This window comes from Larimichthys crocea, chromosome XIII, assembly GCF_000972845.2.
Source record: "Larimichthys crocea isolate SSNF chromosome XIII, L_crocea_2.0, whole genome shotgun sequence".
Taxonomy (NCBI): Eukaryota; Metazoa; Chordata; class Actinopteri; family Sciaenidae; genus Larimichthys; species Larimichthys crocea.
The window spans coordinates 11,582,316-11,610,151 of NC_040023.1; the positions used below are offsets into that span (position 1 = coordinate 11,582,316).

General features: G+C 45.3%; 6 protein-coding genes and 3 long non-coding RNA genes across 9 annotated transcripts in view; 3 read left to right on the plus strand and 6 right to left on the minus strand.

The window, feature by feature from the left end:
* rfx5 (regulatory factor X, 5) overlaps positions 1–3,153 on the minus strand; it is a 13,007-nt gene extending 9,854 nt beyond the window's left edge. The window contains exons 1-7 of the mRNA XM_027287024.1: positions 2,752–3,153; positions 1,524–1,678; positions 1,413–1,446; positions 1,244–1,326; positions 1,029–1,151; positions 828–944; positions 595–673 (exon numbers count right to left, since the gene is read on the minus strand). Of these exons, the coding sequence (XP_027142825.1) occupies positions 595–673; positions 828–944; positions 1,029–1,151; positions 1,244–1,326; positions 1,413–1,446; positions 1,524–1,645 (558 nt within the window). The 5' untranslated portion in view covers positions 1,646–1,678; positions 2,752–3,153. The remainder of the gene's footprint in view (positions 1–594; positions 674–827; positions 945–1,028; positions 1,152–1,243; positions 1,327–1,412; positions 1,447–1,523; positions 1,679–2,751) is intronic.
* Positions 3,154–3,259: 106 nt separating this feature from the next.
* psmb4 (proteasome 20S subunit beta 4) lies at positions 3,260–6,339 on the minus strand. Its single transcript, XM_010749948.3, has 8 exons — positions 6,182–6,339; positions 5,178–5,304; positions 4,486–4,565; positions 4,257–4,403; positions 4,090–4,171; positions 3,851–3,967; positions 3,674–3,762; positions 3,260–3,387 (listed from the first exon to the last, which is right to left on the minus strand). Exons 1-8 carry the CDS (start codon positions 6,304–6,306, stop codon positions 3,375–3,377), a joined length of 780 nt encoding a protein of 259 aa, XP_010748250.1. The 5' UTR covers positions 6,307–6,339; the 3' UTR covers positions 3,260–3,374.
* Positions 6,340–8,440: 2,101 nt separating this feature from the next.
* Positions 8,441–11,099, minus strand: LOC104934314 (saxitoxin and tetrodotoxin-binding protein 1). The gene is made up of 6 exons (XM_010749950.3): positions 10,833–11,099; positions 10,508–10,653; positions 10,145–10,227; positions 9,095–9,220; positions 8,804–8,923; positions 8,441–8,692 (listed from the first exon to the last, which is right to left on the minus strand). The coding sequence occupies exons 1-6, from the start codon at positions 10,950–10,952 to the stop codon at positions 8,640–8,642; spliced, it is 648 nt and encodes a 215-aa protein (XP_010748252.1). The 5' UTR covers positions 10,953–11,099; the 3' UTR covers positions 8,441–8,639.
* A 1,520-nt stretch (positions 11,100–12,619) lies between these two features.
* Positions 12,620–14,720, plus strand: LOC104940064 (uncharacterized). The gene is made up of 6 exons (XM_027286689.1): positions 12,620–12,787; positions 13,014–13,159; positions 13,571–13,635; positions 14,166–14,330; positions 14,417–14,521; positions 14,617–14,720. Exons 1-6 carry the CDS (start codon positions 12,671–12,673, stop codon positions 14,655–14,657), a joined length of 639 nt encoding a protein of 212 aa, XP_027142490.1. The 5' UTR covers positions 12,620–12,670; the 3' UTR covers positions 14,658–14,720.
* LOC113747315 (uncharacterized) lies at positions 13,291–14,070 on the minus strand. The gene is made up of 2 exons (XR_003463554.1): positions 13,548–14,070; positions 13,291–13,386 (listed from the first exon to the last, which is right to left on the minus strand). It is a non-coding gene; the product is annotated as an uncharacterized LOC113747315 (long non-coding RNA).
* Positions 14,721–16,488: 1,768 nt separating the features above from the next.
* Positions 16,489–18,595, minus strand: LOC113747300 (uncharacterized). Its single transcript, XM_027286690.1, has 6 exons — positions 18,422–18,595; positions 18,050–18,195; positions 17,574–17,638; positions 16,879–17,043; positions 16,688–16,792; positions 16,489–16,592 (listed from the first exon to the last, which is right to left on the minus strand). The coding sequence occupies exons 1-6, from the start codon at positions 18,536–18,538 to the stop codon at positions 16,552–16,554; spliced, it is 639 nt and encodes a 212-aa protein (XP_027142491.1). The 5' UTR covers positions 18,539–18,595; the 3' UTR covers positions 16,489–16,551.
* Positions 18,596–19,676: 1,081 nt separating this feature from the next.
* LOC104940065 (uncharacterized) lies at positions 19,677–21,544 on the minus strand. The gene is made up of 3 exons (XR_797776.3): positions 21,372–21,544; positions 20,530–20,592; positions 19,677–19,975 (listed from the first exon to the last, which is right to left on the minus strand). It is a non-coding gene; the product is annotated as an uncharacterized LOC104940065 (long non-coding RNA).
* Positions 21,545–21,688: 144 nt separating this feature from the next.
* On the plus strand, positions 21,689–24,263 carry LOC104940066 (hypothetical protein). The gene is made up of 7 exons (XM_019274068.2): positions 21,689–21,801; positions 22,006–22,252; positions 22,613–22,758; positions 23,485–23,549; positions 23,709–23,873; positions 23,960–24,064; positions 24,160–24,263. The coding sequence occupies exons 2-7, from the start codon at positions 22,136–22,138 to the stop codon at positions 24,198–24,200; spliced, it is 639 nt and encodes a 212-aa protein (XP_019129613.2). The 5' UTR covers positions 21,689–21,801; positions 22,006–22,135; the 3' UTR covers positions 24,201–24,263.
* Positions 24,264–26,083: 1,820 nt separating this feature from the next.
* On the plus strand, positions 26,084–26,421 carry LOC113747305 (uncharacterized). Its single transcript, XR_003463538.1, has 2 exons — positions 26,084–26,221; positions 26,318–26,421. It is a non-coding gene; the product is annotated as an uncharacterized LOC113747305 (long non-coding RNA).
* The last annotated feature ends 1,415 nt before the right edge of the window (positions 26,422–27,836 follow it).

Sequence of the window (27,836 nt, forward strand, 5' to 3'; positions counted from 1 at the left end):
ATGTGATGTAAAGTAATGTAATGTGATGTGATGTGATGTAATGTAATGTAATGTAATGTGATGTAATGTAATGTAATGTAAAGTAATGTGATGTAATGTAATGTAATGTAATGTAATGTGATGTAATGTAATGTAATGTAAAGTAATGTGATGTAATGTGATGTAATGTGATGTGATGTGATGTAAAGTAATGTAATGTGATGTGATGTGATGTAATGTAATGTAATGTAATGTGATGTAATGTAATGTAATATAAAGTAATGTGATGTAATGTAATGTAATGTAAAGTAATGTGATGTAATGTGATGTAGTGTAATGTAATGTGATGTAATGTAATGTAATGTAAAGTAATGTGATGTAATGTGATGTAATGTAATGTAATGTGTGTTTGTGTGTCTGTGTTTGTGTGTGTGTGTGTCTGTGTGTGTGTCTGTGTGTGTGTGTCTGTGTGTGTGTGTGTGTGTGTCTGTCTGTCTGTGTGTGTGTCTGTGTGTCTGTGTGTGTGTGTGGCTGTGTGTGTGTGTGTTTCTGTGTGTGTGTGTTTCTGTGTGTGTGTGTGTGTCTGTGTCTGTGTGTGTGTGTGTGTGTGTGTACCGGGTCATTCTTCAGGTCCAGGTTGGGCAGCAGAGGCATGTTCAGAACCGTCTTCCTCCTGATGCCGCTGTAACAGTACGTGTCAGCCGGGCAGGTTAGGGAATTCAACCAGCAACCCTGACACAGTCTGACCAATCACAGTGCACCTGCGACCTCTCACCTGAGACACGCAGGTAAACTGCTGACAGCTGTAGCTGCTGTTAGCTCATGTTATCTTGTTTTTGAAAGGATATTTGGACTGTCCTCTGCCGCCGAGCCGCCGGGCCTTGATGTTGGGAAAAATGTCTCTGATGATCTTCCCGAAGTTGGCGGCGCTCAGTGGGCGGTGCTGCAGATTCTCACAGTATCTCCTGGAGGACAGAGGAGGTGCAGCGTCAGAGATCACATGACCACCACATGAACCTCAGAGTGTGTGTGCGTGTGTGTGTCCTCACTTGTAGGTCTCGTAGACGTCCTGTTTGGGCAGACAGGTGTCCGAGTGCTCCTCCAGGTGACTGCGGATCCAGTTGCAGGTGTGAAGCTGGTCAGCTGTGTTGAACGAACTGGAGTCGCCGCCACTGCGCAGACACACACACAGAGTGATGAACACACACACACACACACACCTGTTGTCCCGTCAGGGTTCATGTCAGTGAGCAGCAGGTCTGACCTCTTGTCCCCGACGCTGGGTCCCGAGGGCAGCTGGAGGTACAGGTACAGCTTGTCATTGTCGGAGAAACGCTGAACGTCTTGCTGTGAAGACAGAACACATCACACCTGAGCGCTGAGGTGAGGCCACGCCCCTCGTCTATGCATCACTGACTCAGTTTGGGTCTTACCAGGATCTGATCCACTTTGGTCTGGACAGTCTTACTGTAGGACAGAGAACACACCAATCAGAGAGCAGCTAACAGACTGAGCTAACAGCAGCTAACAGCAGCTTGACTTACGAGATGTTGCTCTTGAGTTTCTGCAGCAGCATGCTCGGCTCCGTGTCGCCCTCCCCCGCCTCCAGACTGGCCTCCCCCCGTCGGGAGGCTTCGGCCCGCTGGAGCCGCTGGTCCTCCGACATCTGGACCGACTAACCGGTGCTGAGAACCACCATCTGACACACACACACAAACGTCCAGGTTTAAGACAGTCTGCGGGGACGTCACGGAGACTACGTCCAGGTTTTAGTCATTATTGTGTTAATAATCATCAGGACAAACTGAAACATGTTTTTATAATTTGATGTTGGTGTACAGTTCTATATTTAATATAATCAGTTTGTCTGCAGCCACAAAAACATGAAGACATAATTCAGTGAAACAGACAGACAGTAACAGACAGACAGTGACAGACAGACAGACAGTGACAGACAGACAGTAACAGACAGACAGGCCGACAGTGACAGACAGACAGTAACAGACAGACAGACAGTAACAGACAGACAGTAACAGACAGACAGGTCACTCCCACCTGTCTGTCTGTCACTGCAGCAGCACTGATTTTAACACACCGACATGTTCCGCTCATGTTATCCCGGGTTCCGCGCTGACAGCCGGTTAAAGAAAGCCACTGTCTGCCCGGGTAGAGACACATGCCGGCTGTCACGGTGCCGTTAACCCGTTAACCCGTTAACCCGTGCAGGTCTGTGTGTCGGGGCAGGCACAGCCCGCAACGCGGCTAACGTGTTAGCTGGAGTGACACCGGGCTCATGTCATGTCTGTTTACAGCGGCGGTCATGTGGCTACACACACACACACACACACACACACACACACACACTCACACACACTCACATACACACTCACACACACAACATGTTAGCCTGTTAGCCGCGCGGGCAGCGGCACGTTAGCACGTTAGCTGTTAGCACGCGCAGATTTTAATGGCGCGTGCACACACACACCGCTGCGCGCGAGCCGCCGTGACGTGACTCTGACTTTTGCCGCGCTTCTTCTCAGCTAGCTCGAAGCTAACGCTGCTAACTGTGAGGCTAGCTGACTAGCCTAGCTAGTGGCTAACAGATAGCATTAGCTAGCAGGCAGTGAAACAGCCCGTGAACGTGTTTTTTCGCGCCTTTTGTAATTTCAAAATAATTCCCGGTAATCGTTAATTTATTCTGATATTAATGTTTGATCGGTTCGATGAGTCTTATGTGAGTATTTATTTTAAAAAAGAAAAAGAAAGTACCTGAGCCAAGATACAGCAAAAATCCCCTTTCAGATTTTTTTGTGATTGGACGACTTCGTTATGTCTGCCTGACTACAAAGCCAACGTCCAATCCGATTGCTGGGCGGCCGTAAATCCACCCGGATACCAAAAGTGGGCGAAATGTCATTGGTCGAGCAGAATTATTTTTCTGACAGCGATTATTTTGATTGGACCCGTTTTCCTGGTCTGCCCAGTTACAAAACAGATGAATTTATCTTTCCAAATCTGCATAGCAACAAGCCGTCATGTTTAGAGTGAAAGCGAAAGCATAAATGTTAATTTAAGACGTGTATGAAACATGTCTGCATGAATATTTAACCACTCAGACACTTTGAAATGAGACGTGTCCTGCATCATATCTTTATATTTACATGTTTATATATTTGTTTTTATTGTCCTCATAGTACTTTCATCTTTAGCCACGTGTTTGAGTGACGTGTTATTAACATGTTTTCATATGTAATAAACACACAAAGAAAAACAGACATCTGTTTGGTCAGATTTATTTTCCATTATACAAAAAAGTTACAACGAACATCAGAAAAAACAAAAACTAAACTGGGGTCGTTTGTGAGCGAGGCGTCAGCCGTCACAGCTCGTCTTCATTCAAAGCCGCTGCAGAGAAACAGGAAGAGGAAACACCAACAAACGGATCAATGATGACGCGTGTGTGATGTCACCAAGAACATTTATCAGTGGATTGTTTAAATGTTTATTTTATATTGATCTGAACATGTCAAAGTTTGGTTAACGAGATGAGATGTGATGTCTGTGTCAGTGTGAGGAAGTGACATCACATCTGTGTGGAGCCATGAGAGCCATGAGGAAACAGCTCATCCACCATGTGACTTGATTCAGGGTCCGTCTCTCTGATTGACGCCGTTTTAACCTTTGACCTCACCTGACCATGTTGGCGATGTCCCAGTTGGTCTCAGAGGACAGAGGACCGATGATCTCCACGCCCTCCTCTGTTACTATGGCGATCTCGTGCTGAAACAAACAACATCGCCTGTGAGTGACTGTGAGGGCCCCGACAGGCATCTGAAGCTAGTCCTGGGCTCAGTTAGAGTGAACTCACCCTGTTGTACGAGCGAGCGTCTCTGTAGTAAAGCACTTTGAGGCAGCGCTCCACCAGCTCCCGAGCCTCCTGCTTCGTGATCTCCACTTTGTTCTCGATCACCTCCCTCATCAGGGGCTGCACGCACACACACACACACACACACACACACACACACACACACACACAGTGTTGATTAAGATACGTGATGACGACAGGCCATCAGTGAGGGAGCAGGGAGCCATGAGTAACTCACTCACCTGTGCCAGGTATGCTCCAAAGCCCGTGGCTACTGTCGGCGCCTCATAAGCCACACCCAGCTTGTCCACGTAACCTAGGAAACTAGAGAGAGGCGAGAAGGCTGATTGGTTACCTAGAGCTCAATAAGAATGCTGTTTATCTGCGTGGACAGGAAACAGGAAGTTACCTCTCTCCGTTGTAGAAGCCTCCGATCACGACGGTGTTCCACAGAGGATTCATCTTACTGCGCCGGTTGTACATGACTCTGGTCAGCCAGGAGTGCACCGCCTTCGGACTGTAGCTGTGACCGTCACCCAGCAGCTCCTCGTCGATCCTGACGGACACCAGACAGACCAATGAGGAGAGAGCAGCTACGAGAGAGTGTGTATGCGTGTGTGTGTGTGTGTGCAGCTTACACCATCTGCTCGATGACCTGTTTCAGGTACTGGTAGTCGGCATAGTCTCCTGAAGCTCCCAGGATGGTGTTACTGTTCACCTGAAGCAGAAAAGAAACGGCAGTGTGACTCCTTTATTTTCAGACGCCGTCATCGTGGTCGTCATGGTCATTGTTGTGGTCGTTGTCGTAGTTGTGGTCGTTGTCGTTGTTGTGGTCGTGGTCATGGTTGTTGTCATGGTCGTGGTCGTCATGTTGGTCGTCGTGGCCGTTGTCATGGTCGTTGTCGTGGTTGTTGTTATGGTCGTTGTCGTGGTTGTTGTCATGGTCGTGGTCATCATGTCCGTCGTCATGGTCGTGGTCATGGTTGTTGTCATGGTCGTTGGTCATCATGTTGGTCGTCGTGGTTGTTGTCATGGTCGTGGTCATCATGTCGGTCGTCATGGTCGTGGTCATGGTTGTTGTCGTGGTCGCCATGACGGTCGTGGTGGTCGTTGTCATGGTGGTTGTCATGGTCGTGGTGGTGGTTGTTGTCATGGTTGTCGTAGTGGTGGTGGTTGTCATGGTCGTGGTGGTGGTTGTTGTCATGGTTGTCGTAGTGGTGGTGGTTGTCATGGTCTTGGTGGTGGTTGTTGTCATGGTTGTCGTAGTGGTGGTTGTCATGGTCTTGGTCGTGGTTGTCCCGGTGGTGGTTCTGTCTACAGCAAGCGTCACCTTCATGAGGCGGGAAATGTTCCTGAAGCGAGCCAGAGAGCCGTACGAGCCCAACATGTCCGCCGCGATGATGACGCCGCCGGTGAACTTGACGCCGAGCACCGACGTCCCGGTGACCATGGGGTTACTGCAGGAGGAAGACACGCGAGTTAGAACTCAGTCATGCTCAAACTCTTCACAGCGGCGTGTCAGCGACTTGTCATGTGACCATCGACCACAGCTGACTGCACGTCATGCTGATGACGCTCAGCGCTCACTTCCTGTTTGAAGCCTCACACTGACACTGATGATGGACTGTCAGGTGTGGTCGGGATGTGAACAGAACGTTCTGTACAGCGGGTCGTCTAAGAACGGTTCGATCCCGCTCTCCCTGACCTGCGACTGGACGGGTCACATGAGGAAAGATATATTCACGTGTAGGTGATTAATAAAGTTTCTAAAATAAAAACACAGGTGGACAGAAGGTCAAAGGAAGTTCACCTGGAGTGTTTAAACAAGGTGAGTACAGGGTCTCTATTCAGGGGGCGTGGCCTCTCCTGAGTTACCTGTCCACTAAAGGGGGCGGAGTTACGCTTGACTGTGTTGACGGCTCTCCAGTTTCATCAGATGTGCAAACTTTAATTAATCTCAGTAATTAACTGATTAAAGATCAAACATCAGCTTCATCCTCACATGAACCAACAAGTGTAAATGAAGTCCAATTAATGATAATTAATGACGTCACAGATCGTTAAACCTGTAAATTAGCATCTCATTAACGTTTTACGGTAATCACTGAATAATTAATTTAAAATAATTTAAACCTTTAAATGTTTAAATGACAGCAGCTCTCCGGTGTTTTACGGTAATCACTGACGTCACTTTAAATGTTTAAATGTTTACATTCTCGGGAACTAGCTGTTAGCTTAGCATCAGTTAGCTCCAGGATGATGCAGCACTGCGGCGAACCGAAACCGGGTACTGTCCGGTACCCTGCCCCGGTTCTGCCGGAGCGGAGGACTCACAGTGTGTGTCGGACCGGTCCGCATGCTGTCTCCGGCCCGGTGCTGCTGCTGCCGCCGGTCAGAGAGTAGAACTGTCCGGGCCGCGGCCCGCGCTCCCAGAAACTCAGCTTCAGCCCGGACTCCATGTTGCTGTCTGAGGAAGTGACGACACAGCGTCTTCTTGACGGGGACATGACGTCACGGAGCCGTGCGGTACCGCCCCCTGCTGCTGGGCGGAACCGAGACATTATTATTATTATTAATATATTATTCTATTATTTATGTATGATTATATTATTATTCATAATAAATATCTTTTCTATGGACTGTTTGTCTGCAAAGGGTTCAAAGGAAAATAAATGATATGGGTCTAGTGCGGTACTGCAGAAGTGACAGGGTCTGGTCTGTCATTTTAAATACAGGACGTATATGTTTATGTATTATGAGCTGATATAATGCGAGAACTATAAAACATTTCAGCATCTGTCCAGTGATGATACTGTGTCTTTTAGGCTATCCTAACGTAAACGTCAATGTTTTGGATGTTAAAACTGCCGGCGATCTCCGTGACGTGTCCCCGCAGAACTGTCTAAAAAACCTGGAGTATCTCCGCGACGTGCGCAGACTGTCTAAAACTGACTAGTCCTCCGTATGTTCCGTCAACTGGTCTAAAAAACCTGGACCCGTAGTCTCCGTGACGTCCCCCCGCAGACTGTCCTAAACCTGGACGGAGTCCTCCGGACGTTTCCCCGCAGACTGGTCAAAAACCTGGACGTGTCTCTGTAGCGTCCCCGCCCAGGCTGTCTAAAACCCCACGGGTACGTCCGTCCTCGTGACGTCCCCGCAGACTGTCTAAAACCCTGACGTAGTCTCCGTGACGTGCCCAACTGTCAAAACCTGGACGTGTCTCCGTGATGTCCCCCCGCAGCTGTCCTAAAACCTGGACGTAGTCTCCGTGACGTCCCGCAGACTGTCCTAAAACCTGGACGAGCCCTCACGTCCGCAGACTTCTAAAACCTGGACGTAGTCCGCTGACGTCCCGCAGCCTGTCTAAAACCTGACGTAGTCTCCGTGACGCCCCCCGCAACTGTCTAAAAACCTGGACGTAGTCTCCTCCGTACGTCCCCGCAGACTGTCTAAAACCTGGACGTAGTCTCCGTGACGTCCCCGCAGACTGTCTAAAACCTGACTAGTCCCGTAAGTCCCCGCAGACTGCTAAAACCAAACCTGGAGTCGTCCCGTGAACGTCGCCGCAATGACTGTCCTAAACCTGACGTAGTCTCCGTGAGTCCCCCCCGCAGACTTCTAAAACCTGGACGTAGTCTCCCGTGACGTCCCCCCGCAAACTGTCTAAAACCTGGACGAGTCTCCGTGACGTCCCCGACAGACTGTCCTAAACCTGGACGTAGTCTCCGGACGTCCCCGCAGACTGTCTAAAACCTGGACGGTATTCCTGAGACGTCCCCGCAGACGGTCTAAAACCACGGACGAGTCTCCGTGACTCCCGGCAGAACGTCTACAACCTGGACGTAGTCTCGTGACGTCCCGCATACGGTCTAAAACCTGGACGAGTCTCTGAGCGTCCCCGCAGACTGTCTAAAACCTGGACGTAGTCCCGTGAACGTCCCCCGCAGACTGTCTAAACCTGGACGTAGTCTCCGTGACGTCCCCGCAGACTGTCTAAACCTGGACGTAGTCTCCGTGAGTCCCCCGACAGGTCAAAACCTGGAACGTAGTCCCGTGATGTCCCCGCGAGACTGTCTAAAACCTGGACGTAGTCCTCTAGAACGTCCCCGCAGACGGTCTAAACCCTGGACTAGTCCTCCGTGGTCCCTGCAGACTGTCTAAAACCTGAACGTAGTCCCGTGACGTCCCCGCAGACTGTCTGAAAACCTGGACGGATCTCCGTGACGTCCCGGCGAGACTGTCTAAACCTGGACGTAGTCTCTTTTAAGTCCCCGCAGACTGGTCTAAAAGCCTGGACGGTACTCCGTGACTGTCCCCGCAGACTGTCTAAAACCTGGACGTAGTCTTGCTGAGACGTCCCCGCAGACCTGTCTACAAAACCTGGACGTAGTCTCCGTGACGTCCCCGCAGACTGTCTAAAACCTGGACGTAGTCTCTGTGACGTCCCCGCAGACTGTCTAAAACCTGGACGTAGTCTCCGTGATGTCCCCGCAGACTGTCTAAAACCTGGACGTAGTCTCTGTGTTCACATTATGAGATTTATTCTGTGTTCATGTTTGAAGAACTAAAGATGATAAAAAAGGACAAGAAGAGACAGTTATTCTTTTTATTTTTTTGACAGATAGCTGAAGAGTGACAGGTACGTGCCGAGAGAGACACGGGAACGACGTGACCTTCGTACACGGGGCAGAGGCTCTACCACCTGAACCTGTCGACACCCCACAGAGTTATTTTTAACATTCAGTGTTCACTTTTATTTACTGTGTGAATGTTTGACAAATGTTGTTTTCATTCATGGCCGCTCAAGCTCCACCGCTGCAGGAGGAGACGTCTTAGGACAAAAATCTGTGAGGAGACAAGAGGATCAATCAATCTTTATTTAACTTCATCTGTTCCTTAGTATTTCATTGGCTCTTTGTATCTGGTGAAAAGCTGATGGACCAATCAGAAACTGACCTGCTGCTCCGTCGTAGCTGAACGCGTTGGCGTGAGGAAGTCCCAAACACTCGGCCATTTTCTCGTTATCTCTGTGTGACGCTTTCAGCTGCTCAACATCCTGATGATGCCCCTCCTTCCCTGACACACACACACACACACACACACACACACACACACTCATATGTTATGTAATGTTAATTTAATTTGTTGGGAATAAACTGCCAGAACTTTCAAAATCAAACAAACCATTTGTTTACTGTGTGTGTGTGTGTGTGTGTGTGTGTGTGTGTGTGTGTGTTGTGTGTTTACTGTAGCTGAGCAGTATCTGTCCCGCGTCTCCTCTGTAGACCATCATCAGACAGTCCGGGCACATCTTAAAGAAAGTCACTTTGAAGGAGTCGTTGTACTGACTGACGACGCCGTTCTTCTCCACGGCTAACAGCAGGAAGTAAGAAGAAGAAGAAGAAGCTTCAGTCGTATTAATAACAAACATGAATGATAAAACTGATCAGAATGACAATGACCCCATATCACAGTTGATAACCCTATACTGTCTCTTTACGTCATCTGTGTTCAACAAAGACCCGAAGAACCTCCTCAAGTCCTGCTGGAACATCTTAAAGAACCACTCAAACCACTAGAACAAGTTCAGTGGCCAATAGAACCTCTTAGAAAACTCTAGAACATTATCAGTGCCTACTAAAACCTCCTATCAGACCTGAAGGTGTACTAGAACATCCTAAATAACCATTAGTACCACCTTCATGGACCACTAGGACATTATCAAATACTATTTAAACCTCCTAAGGAACCCATAGATCCTAGAACCTCATCAAGAACCTTTAAGAACCTATAAAACCATCTCAGTGCCCATTGGAACATCTTAAAGGCCCACTAAAACATCAAAAAGACCCACGGAACCTCTTGAATGGCTAACAGAACCTGTTAAAGAACCAGAACATCATCAATGGCTACTAAAACCTCCTACTCAACCTCTAGAACCCTTTCAATGGCTAGAAGAACCTCACGAAGAACCATTAGAATATCCTAATGACCATTAGTACACAGAACCCAGAGACTCTCCTTCCCCTCGAATACCCTAGAACCTCATCAATAATCCCTAAGACCTACCAAATGACCTCTAGAACCTCTTAAAGAACCTTTAGGACTCCTAAATGAACCCGACACAAAGTGTCCTCGTAAACGATGACCCAGGTTCTTCCTTTAATCTGTCACTGATCAAAATGAATGATCCCTCCTCTTCTGTTATCATTAATAAATAATGATTACCTCACCAAAACAAACTGCTGGGTTGGCAAATGCCAAAGAAAACATGAGTGTGAGATTAGAGCGACTCACTGCCCGTGATGTAGTTCAGTGTGAAGTTTTCGGAGCCGGAGACCAGCGACATGTTGAGTAAGTACCTAGTACATGACTTATCTCTGAAAATGACACAACACAAACCAGTTAGCCAACACAACATAAAGACATTGTCTTACAGGCCTGAAGGTCTGAGGTCTACATTTGGACCTCACCCCTTCATTTCTTTTCCATCCTTGGTAGTAGAGGGCAGAGGTATGACCACATTAGCTTGATATATGCTAATTAGTATTCTACAGGAGAAGTTCTGTCACGTTTGTAGGTTAAATATAAATCCACCACAAGCTGCCACATGACTTAAACCGACCTAAAACAAGATGGAAATCTATAGTAAGCACTCACTGGAACAAGTTCCACTCGTGGTAGGTGATGGTGCTGTTGTCAGGGAGGAGTCGGAGCTCGATTTTAGAGCTGGAAAGGTTCGATATCAGGCTCGAGAATGGCAGATTGTCAGCGATGGACCAGACCAGAACCCAGCCCCCATAAATCTGCAGAAGGTTTGAGGTTGTTCTGTTATTCTGAATATCAGCACGCTGTGATCATCCACAACTGAGTCCCAGCCGTGCTGATATTAAGCATAACAGCATGGCCTCAGGTGTGATATTGCTTTGTTATATAATGCATGTAAACAACAGTATTAAATTATTTGAAATGATCTCACACTGACCTCGTGCAGCTGGTTTGCTGGCAGCGTCACATTCAGACCGTCACAGTCTTCAGGGCCCAGCGCTGCGTTGGTGCCAATGGCTGCCAGCAGCAGCAGCATCACCTGTTTTACAACACTCATCCTGCTCTGAGACAAAAATCAAACACACCTCGCTCTGTGCTCTGTCAGGACAGCCGAGATGGAGGAGGGAAGCAGGTCGGTTTATAGCTGACTCAGTCCAGTGTGTGTGTGCTCATCATGTAATCGAACTCTTCCTGAACCTTCCAGGTCACTGCCTCAGCCGTTTGCGTATGTTTGCCCATGTTTGGGCAGCACGTCTCAGCCTGTACAACAGGCAGCAGTCAGAGTCTGAATCAAGACAGATAACAGAGTTCATTACACTCACTTTAGCATATTTACATTGGCTTCATGTCGCAAGTGTGTGGGTTTGAACATGTTCCAAAGGCTAAAGTCAAGACCAGCCGGCTGATCCAACAATGGTTGTTTCTGTTGGTACAGGGTGATCCATCATTATGTTTCCCTGCAGGTGGGGACACCTGAAAGCATCTCAGCTGCATCTTGGTGGAGTCATGGTGGAGTGTTGGTGGAGTGTTAGTGGAGTGTTAGTGGAGTGTTGGTGGAGTGTTAGTGGAGTCATGGTGGAGTGTTAGTGGAGTGTTAGTGGAGTGTTAGTGGAGTCATGGTGGAGTGTTAGTGGAGTGTTAGTGGAGTCATGGTGGAGTCGTGGTGGAGTGTTGGTGGAGTGTTAGTGGAGTGTTGGTGGAGTGTTGGTGGAGTGTTAGTGGAGTGTTAGTGGAGTGTTAGTGGAGTCATGGTGGAGTGTTAGTGGAGTGTTAGTGGAGTCATGGTTGAGTCGTGGTGGAGTGTTGGTGGAGTGTTGGTGGAGTGTTAGTGGAGTGTTAGTGGAGTGTTGGTGGAGTGTTAGTGGAGTGTTAGTGGAGTGTTAGTGGAGTCATGGTGGAGTGTTGGTGGAGTGTTGGTGGAGTGTTAGTGGAGTCATGGTGGAGTCGTGGTGCAGTCTGAGCTGTCCTCAGTGTGCTGATGTTGTCCTCAGTGTCTTCAGTCCATGCAGTGATGTCCACCACAGAGTCCTGTCTGTGTTTGATGCTGTGCTGTCTGCAGGCCTGAACATCACAGACACACATGATTGGTTCTCAGCCTGGTCCCTTGTTACAGAGCTTTCTTCTGATTGGCTGAATCTTTGAATGATGTGATGAAGTGTAGACGATGAAATCCACAGATTCTTTGTGATTTTACGTTGACGGACATTATTCTGAAGTTGTTGCTCTATGTTCCAGAGCAGTCTTTACAGAGTGGTGAAGCCTCCAAACACTCAGCCTCTGTGTCATGTGACTCACCTGTGGACAGGTAACCTCATTCACTGGGAGATGATCCAGCAGCTGTTTGCTTTCAGCTGCTCACAACTGTTACACACTTTTGTCGCCATGGTCTAACTTTTTAAATGTTCATATCATTTTACAAAAACAGATTTCTGTTTGAACTTTTGAGTCTTTGTGTTATTTCCATCGTCACATTTGATTTCTACATTTTACACAGCAGACAACCTTATTTGGAAACAGGGTTGTACTTTTATAAATGTCTGTTGTTTCTTTCTTTAATGAATTCTGCCATTTGCTGCAGCAGCCAAAGTTTCCTGCTGTGGATCAATAGAAGTTTATCTTTAGAAGCAAAGAGAGAACCTTTGATCCAAAGAGATCTGGGCCAGCAGTGAATGACCCAGCTGAAGTTCATCAGTCTGCCAACAGCAGCGTTTATAAAGGCTGAGCGGCTCGGTGTGGGTTCCCACTTGTATTCTGAAGTCAAGCAGCTGTAGCATCATGAATCTGTGGTTCAGTCACTTACTGGTTGCGGGCCTGGTTCTGACCACCTCGGCTCTGACACCTGAAGAATGCCAACCCTTGACCAAGCCTTTGTCCCTGGCTGACTCCTCCATGGTAAGCCCTTCTGATTCCTGCCTCAGTCCTTAGGTTAGCGTTAGCAGTGAGGATTTCAAAGTGTGTTCAGGTTTTTGTTCAACTCTTGACCTCAGTCTGAGCCTGTTAGCACTTAGCATCCACCTTTAACTGTTTCCTGTCCAAGAACACAGTCTTTGTTTGGAAGTGCTGCAACTTTTTATCCACTTCCAGTAATGACACTGACTGACTCCATGTTTGTGTGCAGTTGCAGGGCAGGCTGAACTTCATCATGGGCTACACTGATACTGACGCATACAACGCCATCCTGAAGTCAACTGAGAGCTACTGGATGAAAATGACACCATCAGCATCTGACAAGAATGAACTGACCGTGCACGAGGAGAACAAGATGTGAGTTGATGACGCAACATATAAATACTTCTGTAAATCACTTTTATTGTAACTTAGAAAGCATCTGAGGAAAGAACCCTAAAACATATTCAACACTGTTAAAACCTGCTGAAGGTGATCGACTTGTCTTCTTGGGTTCAGGTTTCTAACTTTATTTCTGTCTATATGCTGCTCCAGGCTCACATATCTCCAAATCATAACGTCCAGTTGCGTTCAGGGTTGCATGACTAAAGTACAGAATGACAACAAGAATCTGTTTTCAGATCAGAAATACGTAAATTAGAGGTTAGATTTAAATGTTTGAGTAAAGATAAGTTTGATAAAGTGGTATCTTCCACAAATCCTTTCCTAGCTTTAACATGGACAGGAAACAAAATATGAACTTAACTGTTCCACCATCTTTCTCTCCAGAAATGGATCCTGCATTGGTTTATCATTCAACATGACAATTGATGGCGACCATGTAGACATGTCACGTAAGTCACCTGATCTGACACAATGACACAATGACATGATGACACACACATTTTAACTGAGTGTGTCTGCAGGCCACTGATCACTGTCACCATCAGTGTTGGGTATAGTTACTTTGGGAAGTAGTTCATTAGGTTACAACATGACCATCAATTAAAAGTAATCTGTTACGTTACAGCGTCACCTTTGAATTAAAGTAACGCGTTAGAGTACTCATGCGTTACCAAATGAACTCTGCAGGATAACAATAAGTGATGTCACTGCTGAAGCTGTCAGACTTATAGTCTTGGTGGGAGACGCACTGATGGTTGGGTGGTATGTCAAATATTTTTAACAAGCCATCGTCAGTTCAACAACCACTGATTAAATTACTGTTAAATTAACAAATTAAAGGAATTGAATCAGCTGATGGATTCATCCAATTAGCCGACCTGATTAGCGTTGTTGTTTGTTTTCTTTTCGTGTCAAACAACAAATCAGCTTCCAGAAAGTTCATCTTCATTTCTGTTTTTCTGGTTTGATTCTTCCTCAGTGCCCAACATCAGCACAGTGTTCCAAGTGCTTCCAGGCTGTGACGGCTGCGTGGTCTTCAGAGCCAACAGCACCGCCAGTAACCTCAGCACGTTATTTCATATGATGAACATCAACATCGACATTACCGACGAGGAGCTCACAACTCACGCTATTTATCTGATGGGTAGGAGTGAACGAGCTTCAGAGACACAAACAAACTCATTTTATATCTGAAACATGCAACGCAACATTTTTCTGTTTGGTTTCCAGCCAGGGAGACGTCCGTGAAGGACTCGGACCTGGAACAATTCAAGCAGCAGGCGAGCTGCCTCGGCTTCACCGGAGAACCACACTTCAGCTACGACCCCAAAAATGGTGCGTGACCTTTAAACCTGTGTGATTCAACAATGAAATCAATGTGTGGTCACATCAGACAGAAGTCATTTCTTTATCTGTCTGTCTCCCTGCAGATTTCTGTGCTGAAGGCGAGGGCTCTCATCTGTCACTCTGAAGTCCAACAACAAATATTCCCAAGTCAGAGTGGAAATAAAGACACATGAAGTGACTCAAAGCATCAGATGTGTGGTTCTTCATTCAGGCTGTTTGTGATCACATCAAACGCTGTAACAGCCACATGTTCAAACTGGAGGGCAGGGGACGGGAAGGTACAGGAACAGGAAGTTATTGTAGTTTTTGGTAGTTTGGCTGCTGATGTGACGCTCAGCAACACTCACACTTAGAACTCAGTCAAACACGTATTTTTACATTCAGACAGACTTTCCAAAGATATCATGATTATTCACATCATCAAGTACACGGCTGATAACTACGGGAAGCCAGAAGGCTCACACCGTCTCAGTTTATCTGCCACCACACGATTAATGAACGCCGAACGAATTAGTGATCAACAACAAGAGGAACTGCAGTTTGTGTCTTCACCTCACAGACAGAGGTTGATGCTTGGGTAGGCCTCAAATCAAGCACTGATCTCCTTTGCTGTGGGTTTGGCTAGCCTAATGGAAATCCAATCATGCACTGAGGTTTCCTTTCAATATTTATGATTGACGTCAATGGAAGACTGAAAACTTAAACAATATATTCTAATTACTAACATTATAGCAACACTGTATAGAAATTAGTATTTTCGCGATTTGTGTATGTGTGTTGTTGTGGAGAAATTGCTGAAGTCAATGGTCAATGGTCAAAGGTCAATGGTCAATGTTGAGGTCAGGAGTTCAGACAGTGTTCAGGAGCCTCTGATGTCTGATGCTGTCATATTTATTGATCATTAGAGACTCAAAGTTCATCAGAAGAGTCTGTTGGACTGGACTGGTCAGACCTTAAACCTCTACAGACAACACCACAAATACTGAACGACCAGAATGAGACACAGACCTCGAGGTCCACGCCTGACCCAGAGTAACTACCGCAGGACCTCGAGGTCCACGCCTGACCCAGAGTAACTACCGCAGGACCTCGAGGTCCACGTCTGACCCAGAGTAACTACCGCAGGACCTCGAGGTCCACGTCTGACCCAGAGTAACTACCGCAGGACCTTGAGGTCCACGCCTGACCCAGAGTAACCTCAGGATAGAAAATTACATAACGTGTGTGATAGCACTGTGTCCTGCTTATGAAAGACAGAGACAATAAAGTGATTCTAAGTATCATCAGCATGATTCAAAGTGTTGATTCAGTGTTTTGAAGAATGAAAAGGTAACAGCACGGCACAGCTAATGTTTAATGTTTGTTCTTTTTTTTACTCCTCCTGTTAAAATACTGAGGTTCATTCATGACTGAATGAAATCTGGACACAGACATGATAGACATATTTTTAGATTCAGACTGTACTGTTACTTTTCCACTGAGCAGAAACAAGTTTAAAATACTGTTTATTCATTACACATGTAGAAGTCGGTACAAGTGCAAAAACACTGACTCTGTTTGATTCTACCTGACGTTATTGTCATTATCATTAGTTTCATAAGGTAATCATTGTTAGCTCTCCAACAAGCTGATAATATTCATTGGAAATAATATTTACTTTACTTTTTAACTGACAAAAAAAGTTTTGAGCATCTAATGGAAGTGACGTTTGTATTTGGACCCAACTCTCTTCTGAAGTTCTGTCAATACCTGTTACATAACAAAATACATGTCAGTCCATGACTGAGTTCTAAGTGTGAGTGTTGCTGAGCGTCACATCAGCAGCCAAACTACCAAAAACTACAATAACTTCCTGTTCCTGTACCTTCCCGTCCCCTGCCCTCCAGTTTGAACATGTGGCTGTTACAGCGTTTGATGTGATCACAAACAGCCTGAATGAAGAACCACACATCTGATGCTTTGAGTCACTTCATGTGTCTTTATTTCCACTCTGACTTGGGAATATTTGTTGTTGGACTTCAGAGTGACAGATGAGAGCCCTCGCCTTCAGCACAGAAATCTGCAGGGAGACAGACAGATAAAGAAATGACTTCTGTCTGATGTGACCACACATTGATTTCATTGTTGAATCACACAGGTTTAAAGGTCACGCACCATTTTTGGGGTCGTAGCTGAAGTTTGGTTCTCCGGTGAAGCCGAGGCAGCTCGCCTGCTGCTTGAATTGTTCCAGGTCCGAGTCCTTCACGGACGTCTCCCTGGCTGGAAACCAAACAGAAAAATGTTGCGTTGCATGTTTCAGATATAAAATGAGTTTGTTTGTGTCTCTGAAGCTCGTTCACTCCTACCCATCAGATAAATAGCGTGAGTTGTGAGCTCCTCGTCGGTAATGTCGATGTTGATGTTCATCATATGAAATAACGTGCTGAGGTTACTGGCGGTGCTGTTGGCTCTGAAGACCACGCAGCCGTCACAGCCTGGAAGCACTTGGAACACTGTGCTGATGTTGGGCACTGAGGAAGAATCAAACCAGAAAAACAGAAATGAAGATGAACTTTCTGGAAGCTGATTTGTTGTTTGACACGAAAAGAAAACAAACAACAACGCTAATCAGGTCGGCTAATTGGATGAATCCATCAGCTGATTCAATTCCTTTAATTTGTTAATTTAACAGTAATTTAATCAGTGGTTGTTGAACTGACGATGGCTTGTTAAAAATATTTGACATACCACCCAACCATCAGTGCGTCTCCCACCAAGACTATAAGTCTGACAGCTTCAGCAGTGACATCACTTATTGTTATCCTGCAGAGTTCATTTGGTAACGCATGAGTACTCTAACGCGTTACTTTAATTCAAAGGTGACGCTGTAACGTAACAGATTACTTTTAATTGATGGTCATGTTGTAACCTAATGAACTACTTCCCAAAGTAACTATACCCAACACTGATGGTGACAGTGATCAGTGGCCTGCAGACACACTCAGTTAAAATGTGTGTGTCATCATGTCATTGTGTCATTGTGTCAGATCAGGTGACTTACGTGACATGTCTACATGGTCGCCATCAATTGTCATGTTGAATGATAAACCAATGCAGGATCCATTTCTGGAGAGAAAGATGGTGGAACAGTTAAGTTCATATTTTGTTTCCTGTCCATGTTAAAGCTAGGAAAGGATTTGTGGAAGATACCACTTTATCAAACTTATCTTTACTCAAACATTTAAATCTAACCTCTAATTTACGTATTTCTGATCTGAAAACAGATTCTTGTTGTCATTCTGTACTTTAGTCATGCAACCCTGAACGCAACTGGACGTTATGATTTGGAGATATGTGAGCCTGGAGCAGCATATAGACAGAAATAAAGTTAGAAACCTGAACCCAAGAAGACAAGTCGATCACCTTCAGCAGGTTTTAACAGTGTTGAATATGTTTTAGGGTTCTTTCCTCAGATGCTTTCTAAGTTACAATAAAAGTGATTTACAGAAGTATTTATATGTTGCGTCATCAACTCACATCTTGTTCTCCTCGTGCACGGTCAGTTCATTCTTGTCAGATGCTGATGGTGTCATTTTCATCCAGTAGCTCTCAGTTGACTTCAGGATGGCGTTGTATGCGTCAGTATCAGTGTAGCCCATGATGAAGTTCAGCCTGCCCTGCAACTGCACACAAACATGGAGTCAGTCAGTGTCATTACTGGAAGTGGATAAAAAGTTGCAGCACTTCCAAACAAAGACTGTGTTCTTGGACAGGAAACAGTTAAAGGTGGATGCTAAGTGCTAACAGGCTCAGACTGAGGTCAAGAGTTGAACAAAAACCTGAACACACTTTGAAATCCTCACTGCTAACGCTAACCTAAGGACTGAGGCAGGAATCAGAAGGGCTTACCATGGAGGAGTCAGCCAGGGACAAAGGCTTGGTCAAGGGTTGGCATTCTTCAGGTGTCAGAGCCGAGGTGGTCAGAACCAGGCCCGCAACCAGTAAGTGACTGAACCACAGATTCATGATGCTACAGCTGCTTGACTTCAGAATACAAGTGGGAACCCACACCGAGCCGCTCAGCCTTTATAGACGCTGCTGCTGGCAGACTAATGAACTTCTGGACTTTTCTGTTGTTTATGTAATAGTGATTATTCCAGAGTTGTGTCATTCACTCTCTGTCCATCTCTCTTTGGTTCAAAGGTTCTCTCTCTTTGCTTTAACAAACTAAACCTTTATTGATCCTCAGCAGGAAAATTTGGTTGTTGCAGCAAATGACAGAAATCAGTAAAAAAAAAAAAAGAAAGAAAGACGTTAATAAAAGTACAACCCTGTTCCCAAGGAAAGTCAAAATGCAAAATAAATGTGATGATGTAAAAACACTAAACCTCCACATTTTATTGAAAATAACACAACAGAGAAATTTGATTGTTTTTGTAAAATGATGAACATTTTGAATTTAATGGCAGCATTGACAATAAAACACTGTAAACAGCCTCAGTATCCCATAATCCTTCTGTGCAGGAGAAGTACCACTGTTGGTCTACCAAGATGAACAAGCAGACATAAAAACTGTTTCGTTCCTGCTGCCATCGACCTTCTGAGGCTCCGTGTCAAAGTGTTTTGTGGGATGAATTTATTGTTCATTTACTGGATGTTTGTTATTCATGTTTCAAATTCAAATTGCGCCCTGGGGATAATGAAGATACCTTGAACCTTGACCCCTGAACCTGTCTGCTGCCTTCAGGAGCCCAAAAGACCTCCTTCAGCTCGACGGCCTCTTTGCCGTCATGACCTTCTGACTTCATCTCCTACTACCAACACCATGGAGGTTTTGACTCATGGTGTGAGAGACCTCAGGGACAGCAACCTCCACCTCACTACCTGTTTGGGTTTACCAGGTCTGTGATTGGCCAGTACAGCACACTACACCTGTGATTGACAGGTGCTGTGGGGAACTTTGATCCAGGTGAAGTGAAGGTGACATTTAACTCGAGCTGACTTTGCAGATTTGCATCATAGAAGACTGAAGTGTTCAGTTCACTCTCTGCGTGTAGAGTGTGTTCATGAACACTAGGGGGAGTCACAGTTCAAACAACAGATCTGAATCATCGTCATGTGACTCGGATCCTGTTTTAAAGGGGACAATAAAGACCAGCACACAGTCTGTCTCTGATTTATTGCTGCATTAAAAACAAAAGAAGAGCTGAAAGTCAGAAACACTAAACGTCTGAACTTCTGTTCTCTCATTCAGTATCTGATATGTCACAATATATACAAATCAAACAAAAGGTGGAAAGATGAACTCTAGAAAACATGTAACCATGGACATGTTTCCAAAGATCTGTTTGTGTTTCCATCTCTCTCTGATCACCGTACAATCCACCTTTGCTGTATATAACCTTCATTTAACCTTCTGGACCAGATCGTTCAGTCTCCATCACGGTAACATCACAGCCAGATCTAAGATTAAAAAAATGAAGGATGTGAAGAAGAATTCAGGCTAAAGATGAGACAGCGAATGTTATTGACGTATCTGTAGTGCACTCAGGAAATTAAAAGAAAATGAATGAATGCAGTGCAGTGAGGACACGTGATATTCATATTCAGTGTTGAGTCATTACATCAGTATTTACTGTAGCACGACGTTCTGTCAGTTCAGAAACCTCATCTCCACATTTGGTGATTTAAATCTTTTCACATAATTTGTGAATTTTATTCTCATCTTGAATCTGAAACTTAATAATGAACATTTTTGTCATTTTTAATAAGTATTGTTTGTGCATGTGTGTAGCATGTAGCATGAACTTTAGAGGTATTTGTACAGAGCCAGGCTAGCTGTTCCCCTCTGTTTCCAGTCTTTATGCTAAGCTAGGCTAACCCTGTCTTGACTCACAGACATGAGCCTGATCCATGTGGTCGCCTCACTGTCTACGGCTGTTTTGAACAGTTCATAATTTGGAGGTTATGAGGTTTTTGTGCTGACAGGTGTACCGTGGCGGTGGTAGGTGACGTACGGGCGGCATGTTCCTGGAGGTTTGCAGTATCCACCGATCACCCCCGATCGCCTTCAACCTCATCTGCAACACAGGAAAATAATTATGATCAGATTAATTATGATGCCGAAGATCACTGATGTCACTGATCCTCCAGAGTCTGCACCAACAACGACAAAAAGTCATGTTTGATTGAACTTTATAACTTTATTCAGTGATTTCACGGCGTCTCAGAATCTCTGGGCGGCGCTCTCGTTTCACATTGACGCTGTCAGCTTAGCTAACATCAGCATAAAGGATGGCTGAGTCAGAGAGGACCTCCGTCTGCTCAGCAGGTGGAGGCGACTTCTCGTAGATAGAAGAACCAGGAATCTGTAGCTCTTTGGCAACTTTTGAGGATAAAATCAGCTTATTTAGAGCTAAGAGTCTGCGTGACCCGGTCAGTCTTCCCTCCGTCTGTTTACGGACTCGATGACATAACTTCCAACAGAAGAGTTGAAAGCTGAGTCTTCATTGAAGTGAATAAAGTCAGCTTGACTTTATTTTCTGTGTTTTGATTCTCAGAGTCTTCATCTTTCAAATTATCGCCAATATTTACCACGATTCTGCTCACAGTTAATGTTAATCTAACGTTAATCTAACGTTAATCTAACGTTAATTCCATTGATCCACTTCGTTTGCTTTCATGGCTGTAGCACATTTCTCATCTGGCAACCCGGAGCGTGGACGTGGGCAGTGCGTGGGATCAAACCGGATCAAAGTGGATCAAACACAAACAGATTTCAAAAAGTTTCTTTCCTGTCTGATGACACAGCACGGCCATGTTATGATGGAACACATGAACACTGAAGACCATCACTCACATGAGATGAGCAGCAGAGTCGTCACGATGAAGATGTCGAAGATCTTTGGGCCCATTTTGTTCAGCATGTTGAGTTCTGTTGATTCTGCTGTCGCAGAGTTTGACTTATTGTGTGGAGGTGGAGATCTGCCGTCCAATCAGAGGCTTTGTTTGGATGATGACCTGATTGGCTGAGTGTCAGCTTGTGGATGAACCTGGTCCAAGACTTATTTTGTTGACCCACAACATGCTGAATTCTGCAGTCTGGAAAGTTTAACCCACGAGCAGCTGACAGAGGGAGACTCAGAGACTACGTCCAGGTTTTAGACAGTCTGCGGGGACGTCACGGAGACTACGTCCAGGTTTTAGACAGTCTGCGGGGACGTCACAACGCCTTCAACTTAACAACACAAGACGTCTGGAAAGACTGAAAACTATCTGTGGGAATCACGGTGAGAGACAGAAACAGATTCAATGAAGTGGTCCAGAGGTTCCAGCTCTGTCCTGGACTGCCCTCTAGACTCCATAGAGGAAGCGAGGCAGAGGAGAATATCAGCAAAGCTGACTCCTCTCACCTCCTGATGAGACTATTGTTTATTTCTTCTACTGATTTCTGTCATTCTGCTTATTTATGCATATTATCTTTATCTTTAAAGCAAAGAGACAGAACCTTTGAACCTTTGAACCAGCTGAAGTTCATCAGTCTGCCAGCAGCAGCGTCTATAAAGGCTGAGCGGCTCGGTGTGGGTTCCCACTTGTATTCTGAAGTCAAGCAGCTGTAGCATCATGAATCTGTGGTTCAGTCACTTACTGGTTGCGGGCCTGGTTCTGACCACCTCGGCTCTGACACCTGAAGAATGCCAACCCTTGACCAAGCCTTTGTCCCTGGCTGACTCCTCCATGGTAAGCCCTTCTGATTCCTGCCTCAGTCCTTAGGTTAGCGTTAGCAGTGAGGATTTCAAAGTGTGTTCAGGTTTTTGTTCAACTCTTGACCTCAGTCTGAGCCTGTTAGCACTTAGCATCCACCTTTAACTGTTTCCTGTCCAAGAACACAGTCTTTGTTTGGAAGTGCTGCAACTTTAGAAGACATTTAAATCATTTAGGATGAAACCTTTTTTTCCTTCAAAGCTCTAAACACAAACAGACGTATCAGAGGTCAAATATTTCAAAACTGGCAGAAAGATCTGATGTTAGAGATGAAAGAAATCATCATAGAACAAGTAAACACGTCAGGATTCTGACTGACTCCATGCTTGTGTGCAGTTGCAGAGCAGGCTGAACTTGATGATGGGCTACAGTGATGCTGAAGCTGTCAATACCATCCTGAAGTCAACTGAGAGCTACTGGATGAAAATGACACCATCAGCATCTGACAAGAATGAACTGACCGTGCACGAGGAGAACAAGATGTGAGTTGATGACGCAACATATAAATACTTCTGTAAATCACTTTTATTGTAACTTAGAAAGCATCTGAGGAAAGAACCCTAAAACATATTCAACACTGTTAAAACCTGCTGAAGGTGATCGACTTGTCTTCTTGGGTTCAGGTTTCTAACTTTATTTCTGTCTATATGCTGCTCCAGGCTCACACATCTCCAAATCATAACGTCCAGGTCCACCGCTATGCAGACGATACTCTGTTTTATCTGTGTCACGCTAAAACCTCTTGAATCAAGTTAAAGGCAACATACAGTTTTATTTATATAGCTCCAAATCATAACAGAAGTTATGTAAATATACGATAAATATAACTGGGTGTCGTCAGCATAACAATGAAGTGGTCTTAGTACAGAACCTTGTGGGACTCCATGACAAACTTTGGTCTGCATGGAGGATTCATCATTGACATGAACAAACTGAGATCGATCTAAGAAATACGACTTAAACCAGCTTAGGGCGGTTCCTTTGATGCCAGTTTGATGTTCCAGTCTCTGTAAAAGAATTTGATGGTCAATGGTGTCAAATGCAGCACTAAGATCTAACAGGACAAGTACAGAGATGAGTCCTTTAACTCTAAATTCTCATGTCGTAAGTTTATAACAGCTACCATCTTTGTCACACAGCCGACTTAACATGGACGAGAAGTCCTTCAACAAAATATGAACTTTACTCGTCCTCCATCTGTTTTTCAGTAATGGATCCTGCATTGGTTTATCATTCAGCATGAGAATTGACGGCGATGCTGGAGAAATGTCAGGTAAGTCACCTGATCTGACACGACTTGCTAACATGCTGATGTTTTTAGCTTACTTAGCACAAAGCAGCACAGTTCCTGAGAACATACGGAGGACGAACAGTGAGTTTAAATTCTCAGATTTTCGATGCCAAAATGTGAATTTCTTTGATTCTTCCTCAGTGGGAAACATCAGCAAGGCATTCCATGTTCTTCCGAGCTGTGACGGCTGCGTGGTCTTCAAATCAAACATTACTGGCAGAAACGTGGGCAAGTTATTTCGTCAAAGTAACATCAACATGGACCTTACGGACGAGGAGCTCACAACTCATGCAACTTTCCTGCTGGGTAGGAGTGAACGAGCTTCAGAGACACAAACAAACTCATTTTATATCTGAAACATGCAACGCAACATTTTTCTGTTTGGTTTCCAGCCAGGGAGACGTCCGTGAAGGACTCGGACCTGGAACAATTCAAGCAGCAGGCGAGCTGCCTCGGCTTCACCGGAGAACCAAACTTCAGCTACGACCCCAAAAATGGTGCGTGACCTTTAAACCTGTGTGATTCAACAATGAAATCAATGTGTGGTCACATCAGACAGAAGTCATTTCTTTATCTGTCTGTCTCCCTGCAGATTTCTGTGCTGAAGGCGAGGGCTCTCATCTGTCACTCTGAAGTCCAACAACAAATATTCCCAAGTCAGAGTGGAAATAAAGACACATGAAGTGACTCAAAGCATCAGATGTGTGGTTCTTCATTCAGGCTGTTTGTGATCACATCAAACGCTGTAACAGCCACATGTTCAAACTGGAGGGCAGGGGACGGGAAGGTACAGGAACAGGAAGTTATTGTAGTTTTTGGTAGTTTGGCTGCTGATGTGACGCTCAGCAACACTCACACTTAGAACTCAGTCATGGACTGACATGTATTTTGTTATGTAACAGGTATTGACAGAACTTCAGAAGAGAGTTGGGTCCAAATACAAACGTCACTTCCATTAGATGCTCAAAACTTTTTTTGTCAGTTAAAAAGTAAAGTAAATATTATTTCCAATGAATATTATCAGCTTGTTGGAGAGCTAACAATGATTACCTTATGAAACTAATGATAATGACAATAACGTCAGGTAGAATCAAACAGAGTCAGTGTTTTTGCACTCGTACCGACTTCTACATGTGTAATGAATAAACAGTATTTTAAACTTGTTTCTGCTCAGTGGAAAAGTAACAGTACAGTCTGAATCTAAAAATATGTCTATCATGTCTGTGTCCAGATTTCATTCAGTCATGAATGAACCTCAGTATTTTAACAGGAGGAGTAAAAAAAAGAACAAACATTAAACATTAGCTGTGCCGTGCTGTTACCTTTTCATTCTTCAAAACACTGAACCAACACTTTGAATCATGCTGATGATACTTAGAATCACTTTATTGTCTCTGTCTTTCATAAGCAGGACACAGTGCTATCACACACGTTATGTAATTTTCTATCCTGAGGTTACTCTGGGTCAGGCGTGGACCTCAAGGTCCTGCGGTAGTTACTCTGGGTCAGACGTGGACCTCGAGGTCCTGCGGTAGTTACTCTGGGTCAGGCGTGGACCTCGAGGTCCTGCAGTAGTTACTCTGGGTCAGGCGTGGACCTCGAGGTCCTGCAGTAGTTACTCTGGGTCAGGCGTGGACCTCCAGGTCTGTGTCTCATTCTGGGCGTTCAGTATTTGTGGTGTTGTCTGTAGAGGTTTAAAGTCTGACCAGTCCAGTCCAACAGACTCTTCTGACGAACTTTGAGTCTCTAATGATCAATAAATATGACAGCATCAGACATCAGAGGCTCCTGAACACTGTCTGAACTCCTGACCTCAACATTGACCATTGACTTTTGACCATTGACCTTTGACCATTGACCTTTGACCATTGACCTTTGACCATTGACCACTGACTTCAGCAATTTCTCCACAACAACACACATACACAAATCGCGAAAATACTAATTTCTATACAGTGTTGCTATAATGTTAGTAATTAGAATATATTGTTTAAGTTTTCAGTCTTCCATTGACGTCAATCATAAATATTGAAAGGAAACCTCAGTGCATGATTGGATTTCCATTAGGCTAGCCAAACCCACAGCAAAGGAGATCAGTGCTTGATTTGAGGCCTACCCAAGCATCAACCTCTGTCTGTGAGGTGAAGACACAAACTGCAGTTCCTCTTGTTGTTGATCACTAATTCGTTCGGCGTTCATTAATCGTGTGGTGGCAGATAAACTGAGACGGTGTGAGCCTTTAGGCTTCCCGTAGTTATCAGCCGTGTACTTGATTTGATGCCAAATGTGATTCTTTGTTCTTCCTCAGTGGGAAACATCGCAAGGCATTCATGTTTCCCGAGCTGTGACGGCTGCGTGGTCTTCAAATCAAACATTACTGGCAGAAACGTGGGCAGTTATTTCGTCAAAGTAACATCAACATGGACCTTACGGCGAGGAGCTCACAACTCATGCAACTTTCCTGTGGGTAGGAGTGAACGAGCTTCAGAGACACAAACAAACTCATTTAATCTGAAACATGCAACGCAACATTTTTCTGTTTGGTTTCCAGCCAGGGAGACGTCCGTGAAGGACTCGGACCTGGAACAATTCAAGCAGCAGGCGAGCTGCCTCGGCTTCACCGGAGACCAACTTCAGCTACGACCCCAAAAATGGTGGCGTGACCTTTAAACCTGTGTGATTCAACAATGAAATCAATGTGTGGTCACATCAGACAGAAGTCATTTCTTTATCTGTCTGTCTCCCTGCAGATTTCTGTGCTGAAGGCGAGGGCTCTCATCTGTCACTCTGAAGTCCAACAACAAATATTCCCAAGTCAGAGTGGAAATAAAGACACATGAAGTGACTCAAAGCATCAGATGTGTGGTTCTTCATTCAGGCTGTTTGTGATCACATCAAACGCTGTAACAGCCACATGTTCAACTGGAGGGCAGGGGCGGGAAGTACAGGAACAGGAAGTTATTGTAGTTTTTGGTATTTGGCTGCTGATGTGACGCTCCGCAACACTCACACTTAGAACTCAGTCAAACACGTATTTTTACATTCAGACAGACTTTCCAAAGATATCATGATTATTCACATCATCAAGTACACGGCTGATAACTACGGGAAGCCAGAAGGCTCACACCGTCTCAGTTTATCTGCCACCACACGATTAATGAACATGTTTGTTAAAGAGCTGAACTGAAAGACAGACCGCACTAATTAACTAAATAACCAAATAACTATTATTTAGAATTGATTTGTTTTCTAACCTGTGGTGTTGTTCTTCTCACACGTGAATACTTTGTTTTGTTGCTGCTTGTTAGTTACACTACAGATTCATACAGCAGGTGTGTGAGCAGTGGAGAGGTCACAGGTGGATGGACGGGTGGGGGTCACCTCTGTGCAGAGTTTAGCGGGGTGACAGCTGATTGGACGAAGCTGTTCCTGAGCCCAATGGTTCTGGAGAGACCTGTAGCGCCTCCCAGAGGAGAGGAGGGTGAACAGACTGTGACTGAGACACTGCTGCTCTGGACGGCCCCCATGAGGGGAGGGGGGAGTTCACGTGTCCAAGAAATGTGTCCAAAGAGACGTGCACAGACAGAAACTTGAAGTTAAAGTTAGAGTCCAACTGGACCCATGTCAGGAGAAGACTACGACACAGCCCAGAGGTGGAGATCTGCGTCCCAATCAGAGGCTTTGTTTGGATGATGACCTGATTGGCTGAGTGTCAGCTTGTGGATGAACCTGGTCCAAGACTTTTTTTTTGACCCACAACATGCTGAACTCTGCAGTCTGGAAAGATTAACCCACGAGCAGCCAGCAGAGGGAGTCTCGGAGGACTACGTCCAGTTTTAGACAGTCTGCGTGGACGTCACAGAGCTACGTCCAGGTTTTAGACAGTCTGCGGGACGTCGGAGACTACGTCCAGGTTTTAGACAGTCTGCGGGACGTCACGGAGACTACGTCCAGGTTTTAGACAGTCTGCGGGGACGTCACGGACTAGTCCAGGTTTTAGACAGTCTGGGGACGTCACAGGAGACTACGTCCAGGTTTTAGACAGTCTGCGGGACGTCCGGAGACTACGTCCAGGTTTTAGACAGTCTGCGGGACGTCACAGAACTCGTCAGGTTTTAGACAGTCTGCGGGGGACGTCACGAGAGACTACGTCCAGGTTTTAGACAGTCTGCGGGGACGTCACGGAGACTACGTCCAGGTTTTAGACAGTCTGCGAGGGACGTCACGGAGGACTACATCAGGTTTTAGACAGTCTGCGAGGAGGCACGG

Excerpts from the sequence above, each read along its gene's own strand:
- LOC104940064 (XM_027286689.1), top strand. The coding sequence starts at position 12,671 with ATGAATCTGTGGTTCAGTCACTTACTGGTTGCGGGCCTGGTTCTGACC. Across the intron at positions 12,788-13,013 it reads CCCTGGCTGACTCCTCCATG|TTGCAGGGCAGGCTGAACTT; the intron begins GTAAGCCCTTCT and ends GTTTGTGTGCAG. Across the intron at positions 13,160-13,570 it reads GTGCACGAGGAGAACAAGAT|AAATGGATCCTGCATTGGTT; the intron begins GTGAGTTGATGA and ends CTTTCTCTCCAG.
- LOC104940066 (XM_019274068.2), top strand. The coding sequence starts at position 22,136 with ATGAATCTGTGGTTCAGTCACTTACTGGTTGCGGGCCTGGTTCTGACC. Across the intron at positions 22,253-22,612 it reads CCCTGGCTGACTCCTCCATG|TTGCAGAGCAGGCTGAACTT; the intron begins GTAAGCCCTTCT and ends GCTTGTGTGCAG. Across the intron at positions 23,874-23,959 it reads TCATGCAACTTTCCTGCTGG|CCAGGGAGACGTCCGTGAAG; the intron begins GTAGGAGTGAAC and ends TTTGGTTTCCAG.
- psmb4 (XM_010749948.3), bottom strand. The coding sequence starts at position 6,306 with ATGGAGTCCGGGCTGAAGCTGAGTTTCTGGGAGCGCGGGCCGCGGCCC. Across the intron at positions 5,305-6,181 it reads GGACCGGTCCGACACACACT|TAACCCCATGGTCACCGGGA; the intron begins GTGAGTCCTCCG and ends TTCCTCCTGCAG. Across the intron at positions 4,566-5,177 it reads ACATTTCCCGCCTCATGAAG|GTGAACAGTAACACCATCCT; the intron begins GTGACGCTTGCT and ends TTTCTGCTTCAG.
- LOC104934314 (XM_010749950.3), bottom strand. The coding sequence starts at position 10,952 with ATGAGTGTTGTAAAACAGGTGATGCTGCTGCTGCTGGCAGCCATTGGC. Across the intron at positions 10,228-10,507 it reads CACGAGTGGAACTTGTTCCA|AGATAAGTCATGTACTAGGT; the intron begins GTGAGTGCTTAC and ends TGTCATTTTCAG. Across the intron at positions 8,693-8,803 it reads CAGCTACGACGGAGCAGCAG|ATTTTTGTCCTAAGACGTCT; the intron begins GTCAGTTTCTGA and ends GTCTCCTCACAG.
- LOC113747300 (XM_027286690.1), bottom strand. The coding sequence starts at position 18,538 with ATGAATCTGTGGTTCAGTCACTTACTGGTTGCGGGCCTGGTTCTGACC. Across the intron at positions 18,196-18,421 it reads CCCTGGCTGACTCCTCCATG|TTGCAGGGCAGGCTGAACTT; the intron begins GTAAGCCCTTCT and ends GTTTGTGTGCAG. Across the intron at positions 17,044-17,573 it reads CGACCATGTAGACATGTCAC|TGCCCAACATCAGCACAGTG; the intron begins GTAAGTCACCTG and ends ATTCTTCCTCAG.